The sequence below is a fragment of the Pelobates fuscus genome, chromosome 8, assembly GCF_036172605.1.
Source record: "Pelobates fuscus isolate aPelFus1 chromosome 8, aPelFus1.pri, whole genome shotgun sequence".
Classification (NCBI taxonomy): Eukaryota; Metazoa; Chordata; class Amphibia; order Anura; family Pelobatidae; genus Pelobates; species Pelobates fuscus.
In genome coordinates this window covers 1,376,180-1,393,738 of record NC_086324.1, presented here as the reverse complement: position 1 = coordinate 1,393,738, position 17,559 = coordinate 1,376,180, and the positions used below count along the sequence as shown (strand labels likewise).

Sequence of the window (17,559 nt, the reverse complement as noted above, 5' to 3'; positions counted from 1 at the left end):
TTACTAGCACGAGACAAAAGTGCCTGTAGTGCCAAAGCCATCTGATCCATCCTATGCTCCATGGCGTCAAACCTGGGATCCGAAGAACCAAGCTGACTGTTTGTACCTGCAGGATCCATTGGCCCTGTCGTAATGTCAGGATCGGGACAGGGATCCAACACGCAGGGTACAAAGAGTGGAAAGGTACGTATACCGGGCCTTAGAATGGCCGGACTAACGTACCGAGAGTAATAGAGAATAGTCAGAGACAAGCCGAGGTCGAGGGAACGAGAAGACAGATAAGCGAGAGACAAGCCGGGTCAAGGGATAACAGAGAAGCAGGGTAGTACAACAAGCCGAGTCAAAACCAAATAGAGCAAACTAGAATACCAGAGCACTGAGTGACTAGACAAGCTAGAACCACGACAGGGCAATGAGCTGAAGTGAGAAGTAAGCTTAAATACCCTGGCTCCGGATGGTAAGCACGCCTCTGACAAGTACCGATTGGATATCGGACACTTGAGTGGCAGGTCGCTCGTGATAGCGTCATGACGTCACGTATTGAGCGTCCTGCTAGAAAAGGACGTGGATTCCTCGCGGTCGGTGTTTAAGTGACTGGATGAACTGCGAGGAACGAAGGAAACAGCTCGCCTGGACGGACAAACCACCAAGTCTCTACCTCCCTTAGAGGTAGAGGCCTCAGGTACCCTGACAACATCAGGGAGATGGGACAGAACGTGACACTGACAGGGGACAACATGGAGATGGGACAGAACGTGACATGGACAGGGGGCATCAGGGAGCTGGGACGGAACGTGACACGGACATGGGACATCAGCGAGATGGGACAGAATGTGACACAAACAGGGGACATCAGGGAGATTGGACAGAACGTGACACGGACAGGGGGCATCAGGGAGATGGGACAAAACATGACGCGGACTTGGGGACATCAGAAAGATGGGACAGAACATGACACGGCCAGGGAGCATCAGGGAGATGGGACAAAACATGACGCAGACAGGGGTCATCAGGGAGATAAGACAGAATATGACGCGGACATGGGGACATCAGCGAGATGGGACAGAACATGACGCGGACAGGGGAGATCAGGGAGCTGGGACAGAACATGACGCGGACAGGGAACAACAGCGAGATGGGACAGAACATGATGCGGACAGGGGAAATCAGGGAGATGGGGCAGAACGTGACGTAGACAAGACGTAGACATCAGGGAGATGGGACAGAGCATGATGCGGACAGGCTGCATCAGGGAGATGGGACAGAACGTGACACTGACAGGGGACATCAGGGAGATGGGACAGAACATGACGCGGACAGGGGACATCAGGGAGATTGGACAGAACATGACGCGGACAGGGGGCATCAGGAAGATGGGACAGAACATGACGCTGACGGGGGCATCAGGGAGATGGGACAGAATATGACGCAGATAGGGGGCATCAGGGAGATGGGACAGAATATGACGCTGACAGGGTGCATCAGGGAGATGGGACGGAACATGACGCGAACAGGGGACATCAGGGAGATGGGACAGAACGTGACACGGACAGGGGACATCTGGGAGATGGGACAGAATGTGTCATGGACAGGAGATATCAGGGAGATGGAACAGAACGTGACGCGTACAGGGAACATCAGCAAGCTGTGCAGAATATGACAAGGAGAGGGAACATCTGTGAGCTGGGACAGAACATGACGCTGACAGGTGACATCAGCGAGATGGGATGGACCATAACGCGGACAGGGGACATCAGGGACATAGGACAGAACATGATGCGGATAGGGGGCATCAGTGAGCTGGGACAGAATATGACACGGACAGGTGACATCACGGAGATGGGACAGAACATGAAGCTGACAAGGAACATCAGCGAGATGGGACAGACCATAACGCGTCCGTGTTATGGTCCTTCCCTTCTCGCTGATGTTCCCCATCAGGGAGATGGGACAGAACATGACACGGACAGGGGACATCAGCGAGATGGGACGGACCATGACGCGGACAGGGGACATCAGGGAGCTGGGACAGAATATGACGTGGACAGGAGACATCAGGGAGATGGGACAGAACGTGACACGGACAGGGGACATCAGGGAGCTGGCACAGAACATGACTTGGATGGGGACATTAGGGAGATAGGAAAGAATGTGTCATGGACAGGGAACATCAAGGAGAAGGGGAAGTGAGCTTGCCGGACAATGAAGTCAGCAGGTATGTATGGCATGATAGGTAGGTGTCTGAATGAACCAATGTAGTATACTCTATGGCATGGAAAGTATTACAGACCCCCTCTTCCATTCAGTTACCAGTATTATATCACAATGCTCCCCAAATTATAAGCATTGTATATTCTTAGCATACACTTGGTGGGGATCACTTACTGAGTGGCTACTCACCTGGGGTAAGGAGAATGACAGACATTGTGATGAGTGAACAGACCACCAGGATGACCAGCAGAGCGATGCCAATTCCCTTCCAGTTCCTCTGCGGAGGGGTGCTGCTTCCCAGCTCCTAAACAGAACAAAGTGAGTGTGAGTACACACTCCAATAATGCAGTAACAATATACATGTCATCTCTTTGTATTAAAGCAATGCAAATTCTGCCCATATCTCGGTATTAGAGCAATGCAGGTTCTATACATCTCTCTGTATTAAACAGTTCAATCCATGTCTCTGTATTAGAATGTTCATTCCGTGTCTCTGTATTAGAATGTTCTATCCGTATCTCTGTATTAGAATGTTCATTCCATGTTTATGTATTATAATGTTCATTCCGTGTCTCTGTATTAGAATGTTCATTCCGTGTCTCTGTATTAGAATGTTCATTCCGTGTCTCTGTATTAGAATGTTCTATCCGTATCTCTGTATTAGAATGTTCATTCCGTGTTTATGTATTAGAATGTTCTATCCGTGTCTCTGTATTAGAATGTGCATTCTGTGTCTCTGTATTAGAACTTTATATCCCTATCTCTGTATTAGAATGTTCATTCCGTGTTTATGTATTAGAATGTTATATTCCTATCTCTGTATTAGAATGTTCTATCCCTATCTCTGTATTAGAATGTTATATCCATGTCTCTGTATTACAACATTCATTCTGTGTCTCTGTATTAGAATGTTCATTCTGTGTCTCTGTATTAGAATGTTCTATCCATGTCTCTGTATTACAACATTCATTCTGTGTCTCTGTATTGGAATGTTCATTCTGTGTCTCTGTATTAGAATGTTCTATTTGTGTCTCTGTATTAGAACGTTCTATCCCTATCTCTGTATTAGAATGTTCTATCCCTATCTCTGTATTAGAATGTTCATTCCGTGTCCCTGTATTAGAACGTTCTATCCCTATCTCTGTATTAGAATGTTCTATCCCTATCTCTGTATTAGAATGTTCATTCCGTGTCTCTGTATTAGAATGTTCTATCCGTATCTCTGTATTAGAATGTTCATTCTGTGTCTCTGTATTAGAATGTTCTATTTGTGTCTCTGCATTAGAACGTTCTATCTCTATCTCTGTATTAGAATGTTCTATCCCTATCTCTGTATTAGAATGTTCTATCCATGTCTCTGTATTACAACACTCATTCTGTGTCTCTGTATTATAATGTTCTATCCATGTCTCTGTATTAGAATGTTCATTCTGTGTCTCTGTATTAGAATGTTCATTCTGTGTCTCTGTATTAGAATGTTCATTCTGTGTCTCTGTATTAGAATGTTCTATCCATGTCTCTGTATTACAACATTCATTCTGTGTCTCTGTATTAGAATGTTCATTCTGTGTCTCTGTATTAGAATGTTCTATTTGTGTCTCTGTATTAGAACGTTCTATCCCTATCTCTGTATTAGAATGTTCTATCCATGTCTCTGTATTAGAATGTTCTATCCATGTCTCTGTATTACAGCATTCATTCTGTGTATCTGTATTAGAATGTTCTATCCGTATCTCTGTATTAGAATGTTCTATCCATGTCTCTGTATTACAACATTCATTCTGTGTCTCTGTATTAGAATGTTCATTCCGTGTCTCTGTATTAGAATGTTCTATCCATGTCTCTGTATTACAACATTCATTCTGTGTCTCTGTATTAGAATGTTCTATCCATGTCTCTGTATTACAACATTCATTCTGTGTCTCTGTATTAGAATGTTCATTCTGTGTCTCTGTATTAGAATGTTCTATCCATGTCTCTGTATTACAACATTCATTCTGTGTCTCTGTATTAGAATGTTCATTCTGTGTCTCTGTATGAGAATGTTCTATTTGTGTCTCTGTATTAGAACGTTCTATCCCTATCCCTGTATTAGAATGTTATATCCGTATCTCTGTATTAGAATGTTCTATCCATGTCTCTGTATTACAACATTCATTCTGTGTCTCTGTATTACAACACTCATTCTGTGTCTCTGTATTAGAATGTTCTATCCATGTCTCTGTATTACAACATTCATTCTGTGTCTCTGTATTAACATGTTCATTCTGTGTCTCTGTATTAGAATGTTCTATCCATGTCTCTGTATTACAACATTCATTCTGTGTCTCTGTATTAGAATGTTCATTCTGTGTCTCTGTATTAGAATGTTCTATTTGTGTCTCTGTATTAGAACGTTCTATCCCTATCTCTGTATTAGAATGTTCTATCCCTATCTCTGTATTAGAATGTTCTATCCATGTCTCTGTATTACAGCATTCATTCTGTGTCTCTGTATTAGAATGTTCTATCCGTATCTCTGTATTAGAATGTTCTATCCATGTCTCTGTATTACAACATTCATTCTGTGTCTCTGTATTAGAATGTGCATTCTGTGTCTCTGTATTAGAATGTTCTATCCATGTCTCTGTATTACAACATTCATTCTGTGTCTCTGTATTAGAATGTTCATTCTGTGTCTCTGTATTAGAATGTTCTATCCATGTCTCTGTATTACAACATTCATTCTGTGTCTCTGTATTAGAATGTTCATTCTGTGTCTCTGTATGAGAATGTTCTATTTGTGTCTCTGTATTAGAACGTTCTATCCCTATCCCTGTATTAGAATGTTATATCCGTATCTCTGTATTAGAATGTTCTATCCATGTCTCTGTATTACAACATTCATTCTGTGTCTCTGTATTACAACACTCATTCTGTGTCTCTGTATTAGAATGTTCTATCCATGTCTCTGTATTACAACATTCATTCTGTGTCTCTGTATTAGAATGTTCATTCTGTGTCTCTGTATGAGAATGTTCTATTTGTGTCTCTGTATTAGAACGTTCTATCCCTATCCCTGTATTAGAATGTTCTATCCATGTCTCTGTATTAGAATGTTCTATCCGTATCTCTGTATTAGAATGTTCTATCCATGTCTCTGTATTACAACATTCATTCTGTGTCTCTGTATTAACATGTTCATTCTGTGTCTCTGTATTAGAATGTTCTATCCATGTCTCTGTATTACAACATTCATTCTGTGTCTCTGTATTAGAATGTTCATTCTGTGTCTCTGTATTAGAATGTTCTATTTGTGTCTCTGTATTAGAACGTTCTATCCCTATCTCTGTATTAGAATGTTCTATCCCTATCTCTGTATTAGAATGTTCTATCCATGTCTCTGTATTACAGCATTCATTCTGTGTCTCTGTATTAGAATGTTCTATCCGTATCTCTGTATTAGAATGTTCTATCCATGTCTCTGTATTACAACATTCATTCTGTGTCTCTGTATTAGAATGTGCATTCTGTGTCTCTGTATTAGAATGTTCTATCCATGTCTCTGTATTACAACATTCATTCTGTGTCTCTGTATTAGAATGTGCATTCTGTGTCTCTGTATTAGAATGTTCTATCCATGTCTCTGTATTACAACATTCATTCTGTGTCTCTGTATTAGAATGTTCTATCCATGTCTCTGTATTAGAATGTTCATTCTGTGTCTCTGTATTAGAATGTTCATTCTGTGTCTCTGTATTAGAATGTTCTATCCATGTCTCTGTATTACAACATTCATTCTGTGTCTCTGTATTAGAATGTTCTATCCATGTCTCTGTATTACAACGTTCATTCTGTGTCTCTGTATTAGAATGTTCATTCTGTGTCTCTGTATTAGAATGTTCTATTTGTGTCTCTGTATTAGAACATTCTATCCCTATCTCTGTATTAGAATGTTCTATCCATGTCTCTGTATTAGAATGTTCTATCCATGTCTCTGTATTACAGCATTCATTCTGTGTCTCTGTATTAGCACAGGACAGGTTCCGTCACATATTTGGGCTAAATAACCAGATTAGAATAATTTTCCAAGCTAATAAAGTGTGTTTCTCATAAAGCCCTTATTTTCACTTTGCAGGAGATTTGGAGAATTAAATCACGAAATTCCGGACAGAATATCTGAGATTAACTTGAGAATTTTTCCAATCACTCCATATGACAGTTTAGTAAATAGCGCCATCCCAGGGCGATTTTCCAGCCATACTACTTCTATGAACACACTGCATCATCAGATTAAAGTTAGTGATTGTGTCTTATTGTAACTGTACTTATACAGCGCTAACATATTCCATAGCGCTGATTCTTGCACTAGCGTTTTCAGGATTTAGGGTAAATCGAGGCGGCCATGCGCAGATTGATTTTATAGAATTAGCATTCCCACCAGGCCCCCAGATCCTCAATGACTTTTAGAACCCAGGAAAGTTCTGTTCTGCTGTGTGTAAGCCTTTACACATCCCTTTAAGGTTAGTATAATATAGAGTGATATTAAAAAGATTAAATAGCTTTTTTTCTCCTGTAAAATTAAATCAAATCGCTGTCATATATTGTTGCCAGCTGGCGGTTAACCCCCTCAGTCCTGGTGGTCAGTAATGATTTGTAAAGTGTTTCAGACCCCCCCCAGTCCAGCAGGAATTAAATAACGGTTAATCAATAAATGGATCGCCCGAAAACAGTCAGTCGTTAATTTGCAGCCAGTTATTCAAGCATTTTAAGATGATTTGATACACAGAGGACGTGATCTCAATGAACAATTAGCTTTTACTGGAAAGATATTAGGAAAGCTGTGATTTAGTCCAAACACTTGGTGAGGACGCACGGTGACAGCCATTTATTGTGAGTAGCCGGCCCTAAAATGGTAGGGGCGTGTGACAAACTCCCCTTTTTGTGTGAGTTTGCCACGAGTTTTTGGAGGGGCCTGTTTGATTGCCTCCTACCCTGTGACTATGGGCCCTGCAATATCCCTTGCCCAATACACTTTAAAAGGCTCTGTTCATGTAATGTAAGTACTTTTGTTCTCCATAAAGAGAGACCGACCGCTGGCCCTAATTCCCTGGAACTGTTTTGGGCATGAAGCCATGCTTGCGGCCGGTCAAAAAGTGACTTCTATGAAACTTTTGAACCCCTGCTCTGATCTGGGTGATTTTTGGATATGTTGTTCACCCAGATCAGGGCTATCCGGGGATGTTTTGGGGTACTTTCTGAACTTTGTGAAAATGTGTTTTTTCTGTCTGGAGATAATTGAGTTACTTACAGGACTTTACTCAATTATCTCCCAAGCAGAGGGGAGGGACCGTGTGCTGTACATGGGCGTGTCACAGACTGTATGTTTGTTCTGATTGGTTCCTGTGCCCCATCATAGTCAACGTTTCAGTTCACTACAGTGAACCTTCATCAGGACACTATACTGTAGTGAACTGAAACGTTGACTATGGATTAAAAGCTATTTTTATTTTATACAAGTCCTCGAGTGCTGGCTTTACTTGGAATCTGTATTTTTGTGCAGCTGAGCATCGGGCGTTTAAAAAGAGGAAATCTGGAATGGAAAACCCCAACAAATTGTATATATATATATTGTGATAAAGTGAAGGCAGAGAGGCCATTTAACCCCGGGGGGGTATATGTAGTTTGTGTGTTGCACAGCACAAAGCTATGTTTAGTTATGGGCCCCTGGGGTGGAGCATTTGGAGAGAAGGGTGGGCCAATGCTCCACTCCACAGTTTAGACACAACTGGGAGTGCAGAAGGAAGCAGTCAAGGCTGGCTTGGAGCACTGGGAGTGCAGAAAGGAAGCAGTCAAGGCTGGCTTGGAGCACTGGGAGTGCAGAAAGGAAGCAGTCAAGGCTGGCTTGGAGCACTGGGAGTGCAGAAGGAAGCAGTCAAGGCTGGCTTGGAGCACTGGGAGTGCAGAAAGGAAGCAGTCAAGGCTGGCTTGGAGCACTGGGAGTGCAGAAAGGAAGCAGTCAAGGCTGGCTTGGAGCACTGGGAGTGCAGAAAGGAAGCAGTCAAGGCTGGCTTGGAGCACTGGGAGTGCAGAAAGGAAGCAGTCAAGGCTGGCTTGGAGCACTGGGAGTGAAGAAGGAAGCAGTCAAGGCTGGCTTGGAGCACTGGGAGTGCAGAAGGAAGCAGTCAAGGCTGGCTTGGAGCACTGGGAGTGCAGAAAGGAAGCAGTCAAGGCTGGCTTGGAGCACTGGGAGTGCAGAAAGGAAGCAGTCAAGGCTGGCTTGGAGCACTGGGAGTGCAGAAAGGAAGCAGTCAAGGCTGGCTTGGAGCACTGGGAGTGCAGAAAGGAAGCAGTCAAGGCTGGCTTGGAGCACTGGGAGTGCAGAAAGGAAGCAGTCAAGGCTGGCTTGGAGCACTGGGAGTGAAGAAGGAAGCAGTCAAGGCTGGCTTGGAGCACTGGGAGTGCAGAAAGGAAGCAGTCAAGGCTGGCTTGGAGCACTGGGAGTACAGAAAGGAAGCAGTCAAGGCTGGCTTGGAGCACTGGGAGTGCAGAAAGGAAAGCAGTCAAGGCAAGGCTGGCTCGGAGCACTGGGGGTGCAGAAAGGAAAGCAGTCAAGGCTGGCTTGGAGCACTGGGAGCGGAGAAAGGAAAGCAACAGGCTAGCTAGCAGAGTGTTGCTATCTAATAAGGTTGGTGCAATATGTTTTAGTTAGTTTAACCCTGATAGAGAGGGATATTAAAAGTGAGTCAGTGCTCAGACGAACTAGGTTTTTGTTTAAAGGGGAAACCTGTTATATTTATGTTTTAGTTGTGTTGCTGTGTGGACTTGCCAATAAAGTTGCCTGGATTATGTGAAAACCAAAGGACTGTGCCTGTTGTTTACCCTAGAGCAGGGGTAGGCAACCTACGGCACTAGTGCCATGCACGGCACTCGAGGTGTCTTTGCACGGCACTCAAGGCTGCTAGAGCCAAACAGGCTCTGTCCTATCAGGAGTCCCAGTGAAACTTCAGATATCTGCTAATCCGAAAAGGTGGTGAAGGACAATCCTCAATTTATGCATTGCGGCACATAGAGGTAGTGATCTCCGATCACCTCCTCCCAGCACTTGTGAATAGGAATCCACACTGTAGTAGAGCAGCTCCCAGTTGCTGTTGCAGCTCCTGTCCTTGACATTCCCGTGGCCGGCCTGGTCCCTACTGGAAGCCACCCACACTGCTCCATATACACAGAAATGCAGAATAACCCTCCCCTCATACAAATAATATGGACAGCCCACACACAAACATACACACAATTCGCACAAATGAAACACCACTAACAATCCACATGCATGCACACAACCCCACATGCAATACCCCAAACAGCCCCCACACACTACCAAACACACACTGTGACATATCCATCCACACACACACACACACAATTCCACAAGCAGCCCCCATACACAGCCTACATTCATATGTATCATACACAATACCATAAACTACTCATGAACATAAACAATATAATAGCTAATATACGCAGGGCCATCTTTAACGCGGGGCAAACTGGCCAGCTGCACCGTGAGTCCTGCTGGCCTCAACTATTTCTTACCCTCTGGCCGGTAATCCGCACACTAAGGAGGCCCACCGGGTGGCCCATGCACAAAGGACCACCCGCTGGGCTTCTGTCAGCAGGGACAGCGCGCTTTAACAGCGCGAGTGGGCCCCTTGCTTTTCGGCAGCAGGCTGGGAGGAAGTGACGGCCGCGCATCACTTCCTCCCACAAAGAGAGGAGCGCGCGGGTAAGAAGAGTAGGCAGATTGGAGGGGGGCTGGTCGAGAGCGCTAGACCCCAACTTTCAACACCTTTAGGCCACCAGCAGGAAAGGTAGGAAACTGGAGGGTGGGTTTTAAAGTGTATGTCTGTCAGTCTGTGTGTGTCAGTATGTCTTTGTGTGTCAGTATATCGGTGTGTGTCAGCATGTCTGTATTTCAGTGTGTGTCAGTATGTCTTTGTGTACGTCAGTATGTGTGTCAGTATGTCTGTGTGTGTGTGTCAGTATATCTGTGTGTGTGTGTCAGTATGTTTGTATGTCAGCATGTCTGTGTGTGTGTGTCAGTATATCTGTGTGTGTGCGTCAGTATGTCTGTGTGTGTGTATATATGTGCATACATCTCAGCATTCACACACTAACACTACACACAAATACACCCCTGCATTCAAATTTCAACACTACGTACAAACACATGTCTGTGTTATATGTAAATACACCCCTGCATTCAAAAACCAACACTACACAAATACATGCTTGCAATCACGCCAACACCACATGCAAACATATTCCATACAAAAACCTGTTTACATTTAATTTGCAGAGAAATATGTAGATTGGATAGTTCCCCTTTAAACAAAGATAAGGGGAAACTCCCAATCCGACTGGTATTTGAAAAAGAACACTAGTTGTACAAAAATATATACCTTGGGTAAGTGCCAAAAAGACGTAAAAAATGTATTTTATAGGGAAAGCATAGTAACACTGGATAAATATGTATCCTAGCCTAAACAGTGATACACTGTAACTTTATTGAAAAAAACTGTAGAGAGGATACAATATAACCGTGTCCAAGAGATGCTTAGAGCCCTTAGAAAACCTCCCCTTTTATGAAGTGGAAAAATCTCAGTATCCGAATGACAATAAAGGCATATAAATGCTAGGATATAGAGATAAATTACTATTGAGTAATCCACAGAAAGGAGAGGAAAACAATTTGATACCTTAAATACATATAGAAGTTAGATAGATGGGGTAGTGGGGACAGTATAGCATAGTCTAAAAAGAGGTGCCCAAACTGACCGTAAGTAGAGAGTCTGGGGTTACTTATAGTAAAAACGAGGGATGGTAGGATGGGATATAGACAGTGGTATCCACAGTTAAATAGAGAAAAACAACCCCTAATAATCGCCACTGTTCTAAACTCCTATCCACTCCCCCCAACACCTTCATGGGTGTTCTATTCCTTATAGATAGTAAAGGTTGCCTAACACAGCTGAGGATGGATAGGATAGAGTAGAAGTAGTGGTATAAACAGTTCAATAAGGGATTGAAAATTCCCAATAATCACCACTATACTGAACTCCTATAAACTCCCCCCAACACCTTCGTGGGTGTTCTATCCTTGTTAGATCGCTATGCTCTGTCCCCTTAAAATGCCATTATCCAACTAGTCCAGCTTCTAAAGAACAGCCAGCAAACATTAATTTAACGAAAAAAAATAATAAGTGAATAAGTGTCAAAAAGAGGATTCCCTCGTGCATCTTAATGTGCTCCGTGAGTGAGTGGAATCCACAACATAAACCCGACGCGCGTTTCGGAGTACAGGACTCCTTCGTCAGGGGTAAGAAATTGCCGCCCGAGCCCCCCCGGTATTTAAATGTAGGCTAGCCAATCAGACAAGATGAAGAAGGGTTTCGTCATCAGTGACGTGTCGCCGTGCGGCCACGTGGACTTACTTGTGGGCGGAGCATAAGCCGCCGCGTCAGTATCGTCATTAGTGACGTGTCACCTTGCGACCACGTGGGATTAACTGTAGGCGGAGTATCAGCCGCTGTGTCAGAATGATTGGCATCTGGTTTGTTTACCTCAGTGTCCAAACTAGCGGCGATCTCGGAAAAATTGTAAGAGCTCCATATTAAACACAAAGGTATTAGTAATTACTTTGCTATTTGTGTTAGATGAATTTATATGGGGATATATGGAGATAAACTCCTACTTAAGGACATATTTACCGATCGCTAGAATAATAGTGGCATAAGCTACCTAATTATTTATGTCTCAATCATTAGAAAGAAATGTCTTACATTATATTTTGTATTTGAAAAAATAGACTCATTGGTTATTTTATTAGCTTGAGTTGCTAGAGACAGATATCTTCTATAATCTCTAGTGGCTAGATGAGTATATACAGATTTAGACAATGTATATATAGGTTTATTATTATTTAATCTTTCAGATGAGGATGGAAGAGGCAGCTTCGAGGGAAAGAGGGGGGGGGTGGGCAATTTCAATACAGAATATATTTGTGATTCAAAGGTGAGACAACCTATAACGTTAAAGAAAAGAATATATTCGCAGATAAATTGGACCGCCCAAGTATAGCGGTAATGTTGTTAAATGTTCTAAAAGATGTTATTTTTAGAGGCTTTGTTAAATAAAAGGAGAGTATGAAAATCCTTCGTTAAGTCCCCTGGGGGACAGTGTCTTTAGGCGGTATATCCAGTAGCATTCACGTCTTCTAAGACGTTGATCCCAGTTGCCTTTTCTTTGGTCCGGTCTAATTAGTTTAATGCCCAAAAATTTGAGGACATTAGGGTCCCCATTGTGGGCGATTTTGACGTGTCTGGAAACAGGAGTTTCAATGTTCCTTGCTGTTTTGACCGAATTAATGTGCTCAAGAATCCTCTTCTTCAGGGGTCTGAAGGTTTTTCCCACATACATGAGTTGACATTGACATGTAATCAGGTAAACCACCCCCTTTGAATTACAGTTGAAAAATGACAAGGAGTCAAAATTTTCTGTGCGAGTACTGTTGCTGAAGGTTTTTGAGCTTGAGCTTATATGACTACAGGCTTTGCACCTTCCGCATCTGTATGTGCCCTTGATTTTGTTTGACAGCCAATGTGTTGGTAGTTTCTTTGGTTGGAAGTGGCTGTGCACTAGCATATCTTTTAGATTCCTACCTCTCCTAGCTGTTAGGGAGGCATGCGCAGGAAGAACATCCTTCAATTGTGCGTCTTGTTTTAAGAGGGGCCAGAATCGGTTCATGATTGTCCTAACCTGCTCCCAACCGGCGTCGAACGTAGCGATACATCTTAATTGTTTCTGCTCTGTTTCCTTTGTAGTTGAGGAGGAGGTTATGTCTTCCCTAAGTAGACTTTCCTGTTCTGTTAGGAGAGCCCTATGGTATGCCCTCTTGAGACACTTGTTGGGGTATCCTTTTGACCTGAACATCTGACGCAATTCCTTTGCTTTTATCTTAAAGTCATCTATATCTGAGCAATTGCGTCTTAGGCGCAGGTATTGACCAATTGGGATCCCCTTTTTCTGTTGAATTGGGTGGTGACTTTTCCAATTCAGCAAACTGTTAGTTGCTGTGCTCTTCCTGAACCTTTTTTACTTCTTTTTGGCACTTACCCAAGGTATATATTTTTGTACAACTAGTGTTCTTTTTCAAATACCAGTCGGATTGGGAGTTTCCCCTTATCTTTGTTTAAAGGGGAACTATCCAATCTACATATTTCTCTGCAAATCATACGTAATTACAAGGGTTCAAGCCCACACTTTAGGTGGAACTGGTACCACCGCCCTGACCCCATACACCGGTCCCCAACTCAATAGTTTGTTGATTAGGGACGACGGGATCCAATACATACTGTTTACATTTAAACACACAAAAACTGCTTAGTGCTAAATACAGACCTGCAAACATGGGTAAATGGTAGAGCCCCAGCTGTCAATGCATTGTCATGCCTTAACTATGGTATCCTCTTACTTCCTGGTTCCACGGAGCTTAGCCACACCTCTTTATGACACGGTCTCCTTATTTAATCCGACCGCACCAGCTGAGCGACGCTGGATTATTGAACTACGTTCCGTACTCACGAACCGGCTGCAACATCGTTGTGAAAGCCCTCTGTTACCGGACCGGACTGGAAGACTTCAAGTTCCCTTCACCTCTCCTCATCCACGACTAAAGCTGAACTCTCTCCATTCAGGATAAACCGCCTCTGAGGAGATCTCGGGAACCAGTGTTCTATGTGCCGGAAGCTAAATAAAACCTCTGTGATAAGCGTTGCATCTCAAAGCTGTTATTTCCTGTCTCCAAAGTCCTTCGTTAAAACAAACCCGTTACAGCTAACTTCAACTCATACTTTGTCTCAGTTAGCTGCATCTGTCTTACTTCAGTTAAAGTCTATGGAACAGCTATTGTAACTTCTATCACCTAATTCATTAATACTACTAAGAGACTCTTTCTGATTCAGTGTCTGCTAATTACTACCGTTTACTACTTAAAGCTACAGTGCCTGTAATTGTGGACTTCAGTTATCGTTTACTACTTAAAGCTACAGTGCCTGTAATTGTGGACTTCAGTTATCGTTTACTACTTAAAGCTACAGTGCCTGTAATTGTGGACTTCAGTTATCGTTTACTACTTAAAGCTACAGTGCCTGTAATTGTGGACTTCAGTTATCATTTACTACTTAAAGCTACAGTGCCTATAATTGTGGACTTCAGTTATCGTTTACTACTTAAAGCTACAGTGCCTATAATTGTGGACTTCAGTTATCGTTTACTACTTAAAGCTACAGTGCCTATAATTGTGGACTTCAGTTATCGTTTACTACTTAAAGCTACAGTGCCTGTAATTGTGGACTTCAGTTATCGTTTACTACTTAAAGCTACAGTGCCTATAATTGTGGACTTCAGTTATCGTTTACTACTTAAAGCTACAGTGCCTGTAATTGTGGACTTCAGTTATCGTTTACTACTTAAAGCTACAGTGCCTGTAATTGTGGACTTCAGTTACCGTTTACTACTTAAAGCTACAGTGCCTATAATTGTGGACTTCAGTTATCGTTTACTACTTAAAGCTACAGTGCCTGTAATTGTGGACTTCAGTTATCGTTTACTACTTAAAGCTACAGTGCCTGTAATTGTGGACTTCAGTTATCGTTTACTACTTAAAGCTACAGTGCCTGTAATTGTGGACTTCAGTTATCGTTTACTACTTAAAGCTACAGTGCCTGTAATTGTGGACTTCAGTTACCGTTTACTACTTAAAGCTACAGTGCCTGTAATTGTGGACTTCAGTTATCGTTTACTACTTAAAGCTACAGTGCCTGTAATTGTGGACTTCAGTTATCGTTTACTACTTAAAGCTACAGTGCCTGTAATTGTGGACTTCAGTTACCGTTTACTACTTAAAGCTACAGTGCCTATAATTGTGGACTTCAGTTATCGTTTACTACTTAAAGCTACAGTGCCTATAATTGTGGACTTCAGTTATCGTTTACTACTTAAAGCTACAGTGCCTATAATTGTGGACTTCAGTTATCGTTTACTACTTAAAGCTACAGTGCCTATAATTGTGGACTTCAGTTACCGTTTACTACTTAAAGCTACAGTGCCTATAATTGTGGACTTCAGTTATCGTTTACTACTTAAAGCTACAGTGCCTATAATTGTGGACTTCAGTTATCGTTTACTACTTAAAGCTACAGTGTCTGTAATTGTGGACTTCAGTTATCGTTTACTACTTAAAGCTACAGTGCCTGTAATTGTGGACTTCAGTTATCGTTTACTACTTAAAGCTACAGTGCCTATAATTGTGGACTTCAGTTATCGTTTACTACTTAAAGCTACAGTGCCTGTAATTGTGGACTTCAGTTACCGTTTACTACTTAAAGCTACAGTGCCTGTAATTGTGGACTTCAGTTATCGTTTACTACTTAAAGCTACAGTGTCTGTAATTGTGGACTTCAGTTATCGTTTACTACTTAAAGCTACAGTGCCTGTAATTGTGGACTTCAGTTATCGTTTACTACTTAAAGCTACAGTGCCTGTAATTGTGGACTTCAGTTATCGTTTACTACTTAAAGCTACAGTGCCTGTAATTGTGGACTTCAGTTATCGTTTACTACTTAAAGCTACAGTTCCTGTAATTGTGGACTTCAGTTATCGTTTACTACTTAAAGCTACAGTGCCTGTAATTGTGGACTTCAGTTACCGTTTACTACTTAAAGCTACAGTGCCTGTAATTGTGGACTTCAGTTATCGTTTACTACTTAAAGCTACAGTGTCTGTAATTGTGGACTTCAGTTATCGTTTACTACTTAAAGCTACAGTGCCTGTAATTGTGGACTTCAGTTATCGTTTACTACTTAAAGCTACAGTGCCTGTAATTGTGGACTTCAGTTATCGTTTACTACTTAAAGCTACAGTGCCTGTAATTGTGGACTTCAGTTATCGTTTACTACTTAAAGCTACAGTTCCTGTAATTGTGGACTTCAGTTATCGTTTACTACTTAAAGCTACAGTGCCTGTAATTGTGGACTTCAGTTATCGTTTACTACTTAAAGCTACAGTGCCTGTAATTGTGGACTTCAGTTATCGTTTACTACTTAAAGCTACAGTGCCTGTAATTGTGGACTTCAGTTATCGTTTACTACTTAAAGCTACAGTGCCTGTAATTGTGGACTTCAGTTATCGTTTACTACTTAAAGCTACAGTGCCTGTAATTGTGGACTTCAGTTATCGTTTACTACTTAAAGCTACAGTGCCTGTAAATTGGACTTAACGTCACAATATCTTCTACTTTTTATAATAAATATTCAAACTATAAGAAATCTGCAGTTGTGTTCCTTCATAACAAATGTTTAGACGTGACATGCATTCTGGAGTTGCACGACAGATCCCCACCTTTTAATCACCCGTGCAACAGGGAGACCCCCCAAAATTCTTGCACCTCTCTACTTTAGGTCCGACACTGCGTTGAGGTGGAGGACGTGATTGCATGCCTGGGGAGGGGGGACAGGTTCCAGGGGGCCCCAAGCAAATGCTTTGCCCAGGGTCCAGTCATTATTAAAGACGGCCCTGCATATACGCACAAATACAACAATACAAAGCAATTACAGTAAAAATAACACAAGCAGAATACAGCAGCATACACACCTCGATTAAAAAAATAAAAATAGGACCGGCACGCTACGGGACATCACAATCCTATATCGGCACAGTGCTGCTAAAAGGTTGCCTACCCCTGCCCTAGAGGACCGTGCCATCTACAAACAAGGATCACAATATATACACACACACACATATATACCCAGGACTCAACAAATCCCAGGGGACAGGTCGCCATGGCAACTAGAAATTTTGCGTCTGGGATTTTGTCAGCCCTTTGCTAAGCCGGGCAGGAAACATTGAAGCCAGCCGCCGCGGAGAGCATGGAGGCGGCCAGCGAGGGAGCAGTTACCTTCCTGCAGTTCCTCTCTGCTCCCTCGCACGCTGTTTAGTGACATGGCGTCTCCCCGTCCCTGGCATCACGCGCAGGGGAGCAGAGAGGAACGGCAGGAAGATTAGCGAGGAGCCCCACTGCACGCCAGAGAGATCACTCTGTTCTCCCAAAGCTAAGGATCCTGGGTGGATTTAAATTAAAATAAAAATAGCAATTTGTGAGTGTGAGAGAAAATGTGTGTGTTAGTGTATGTGTATCTGTGTGTCACTGTGTGTTTCTTTGTCTCAGAGTGTATCAGTCTGTCCTATCAGTGTGTGTATCTGTGTTTCTCTGTGTCAGTGTGCATCAGTCTGTCAGTGTGTGTATCTGTGTGT

General features: G+C 42.6%; 1 protein-coding gene across 1 annotated transcript in view; it reads right to left on the bottom strand.

The window, feature by feature from the left end:
* The window catches only part of DPP10 (dipeptidyl peptidase like 10), a 349,421-nt gene that overhangs the window by 248,674 nt on the left and 83,188 nt on the right, over window positions 1–17,559 (bottom strand). Inside the window, exon 2 of the mRNA XM_063429143.1 lies at window positions 2,401–2,515. Coding sequence (XP_063285213.1) covers window positions 2,401–2,515 — 115 coding nt within the window. The remainder of the gene's footprint in view (window positions 1–2,400; window positions 2,516–17,559) is intronic.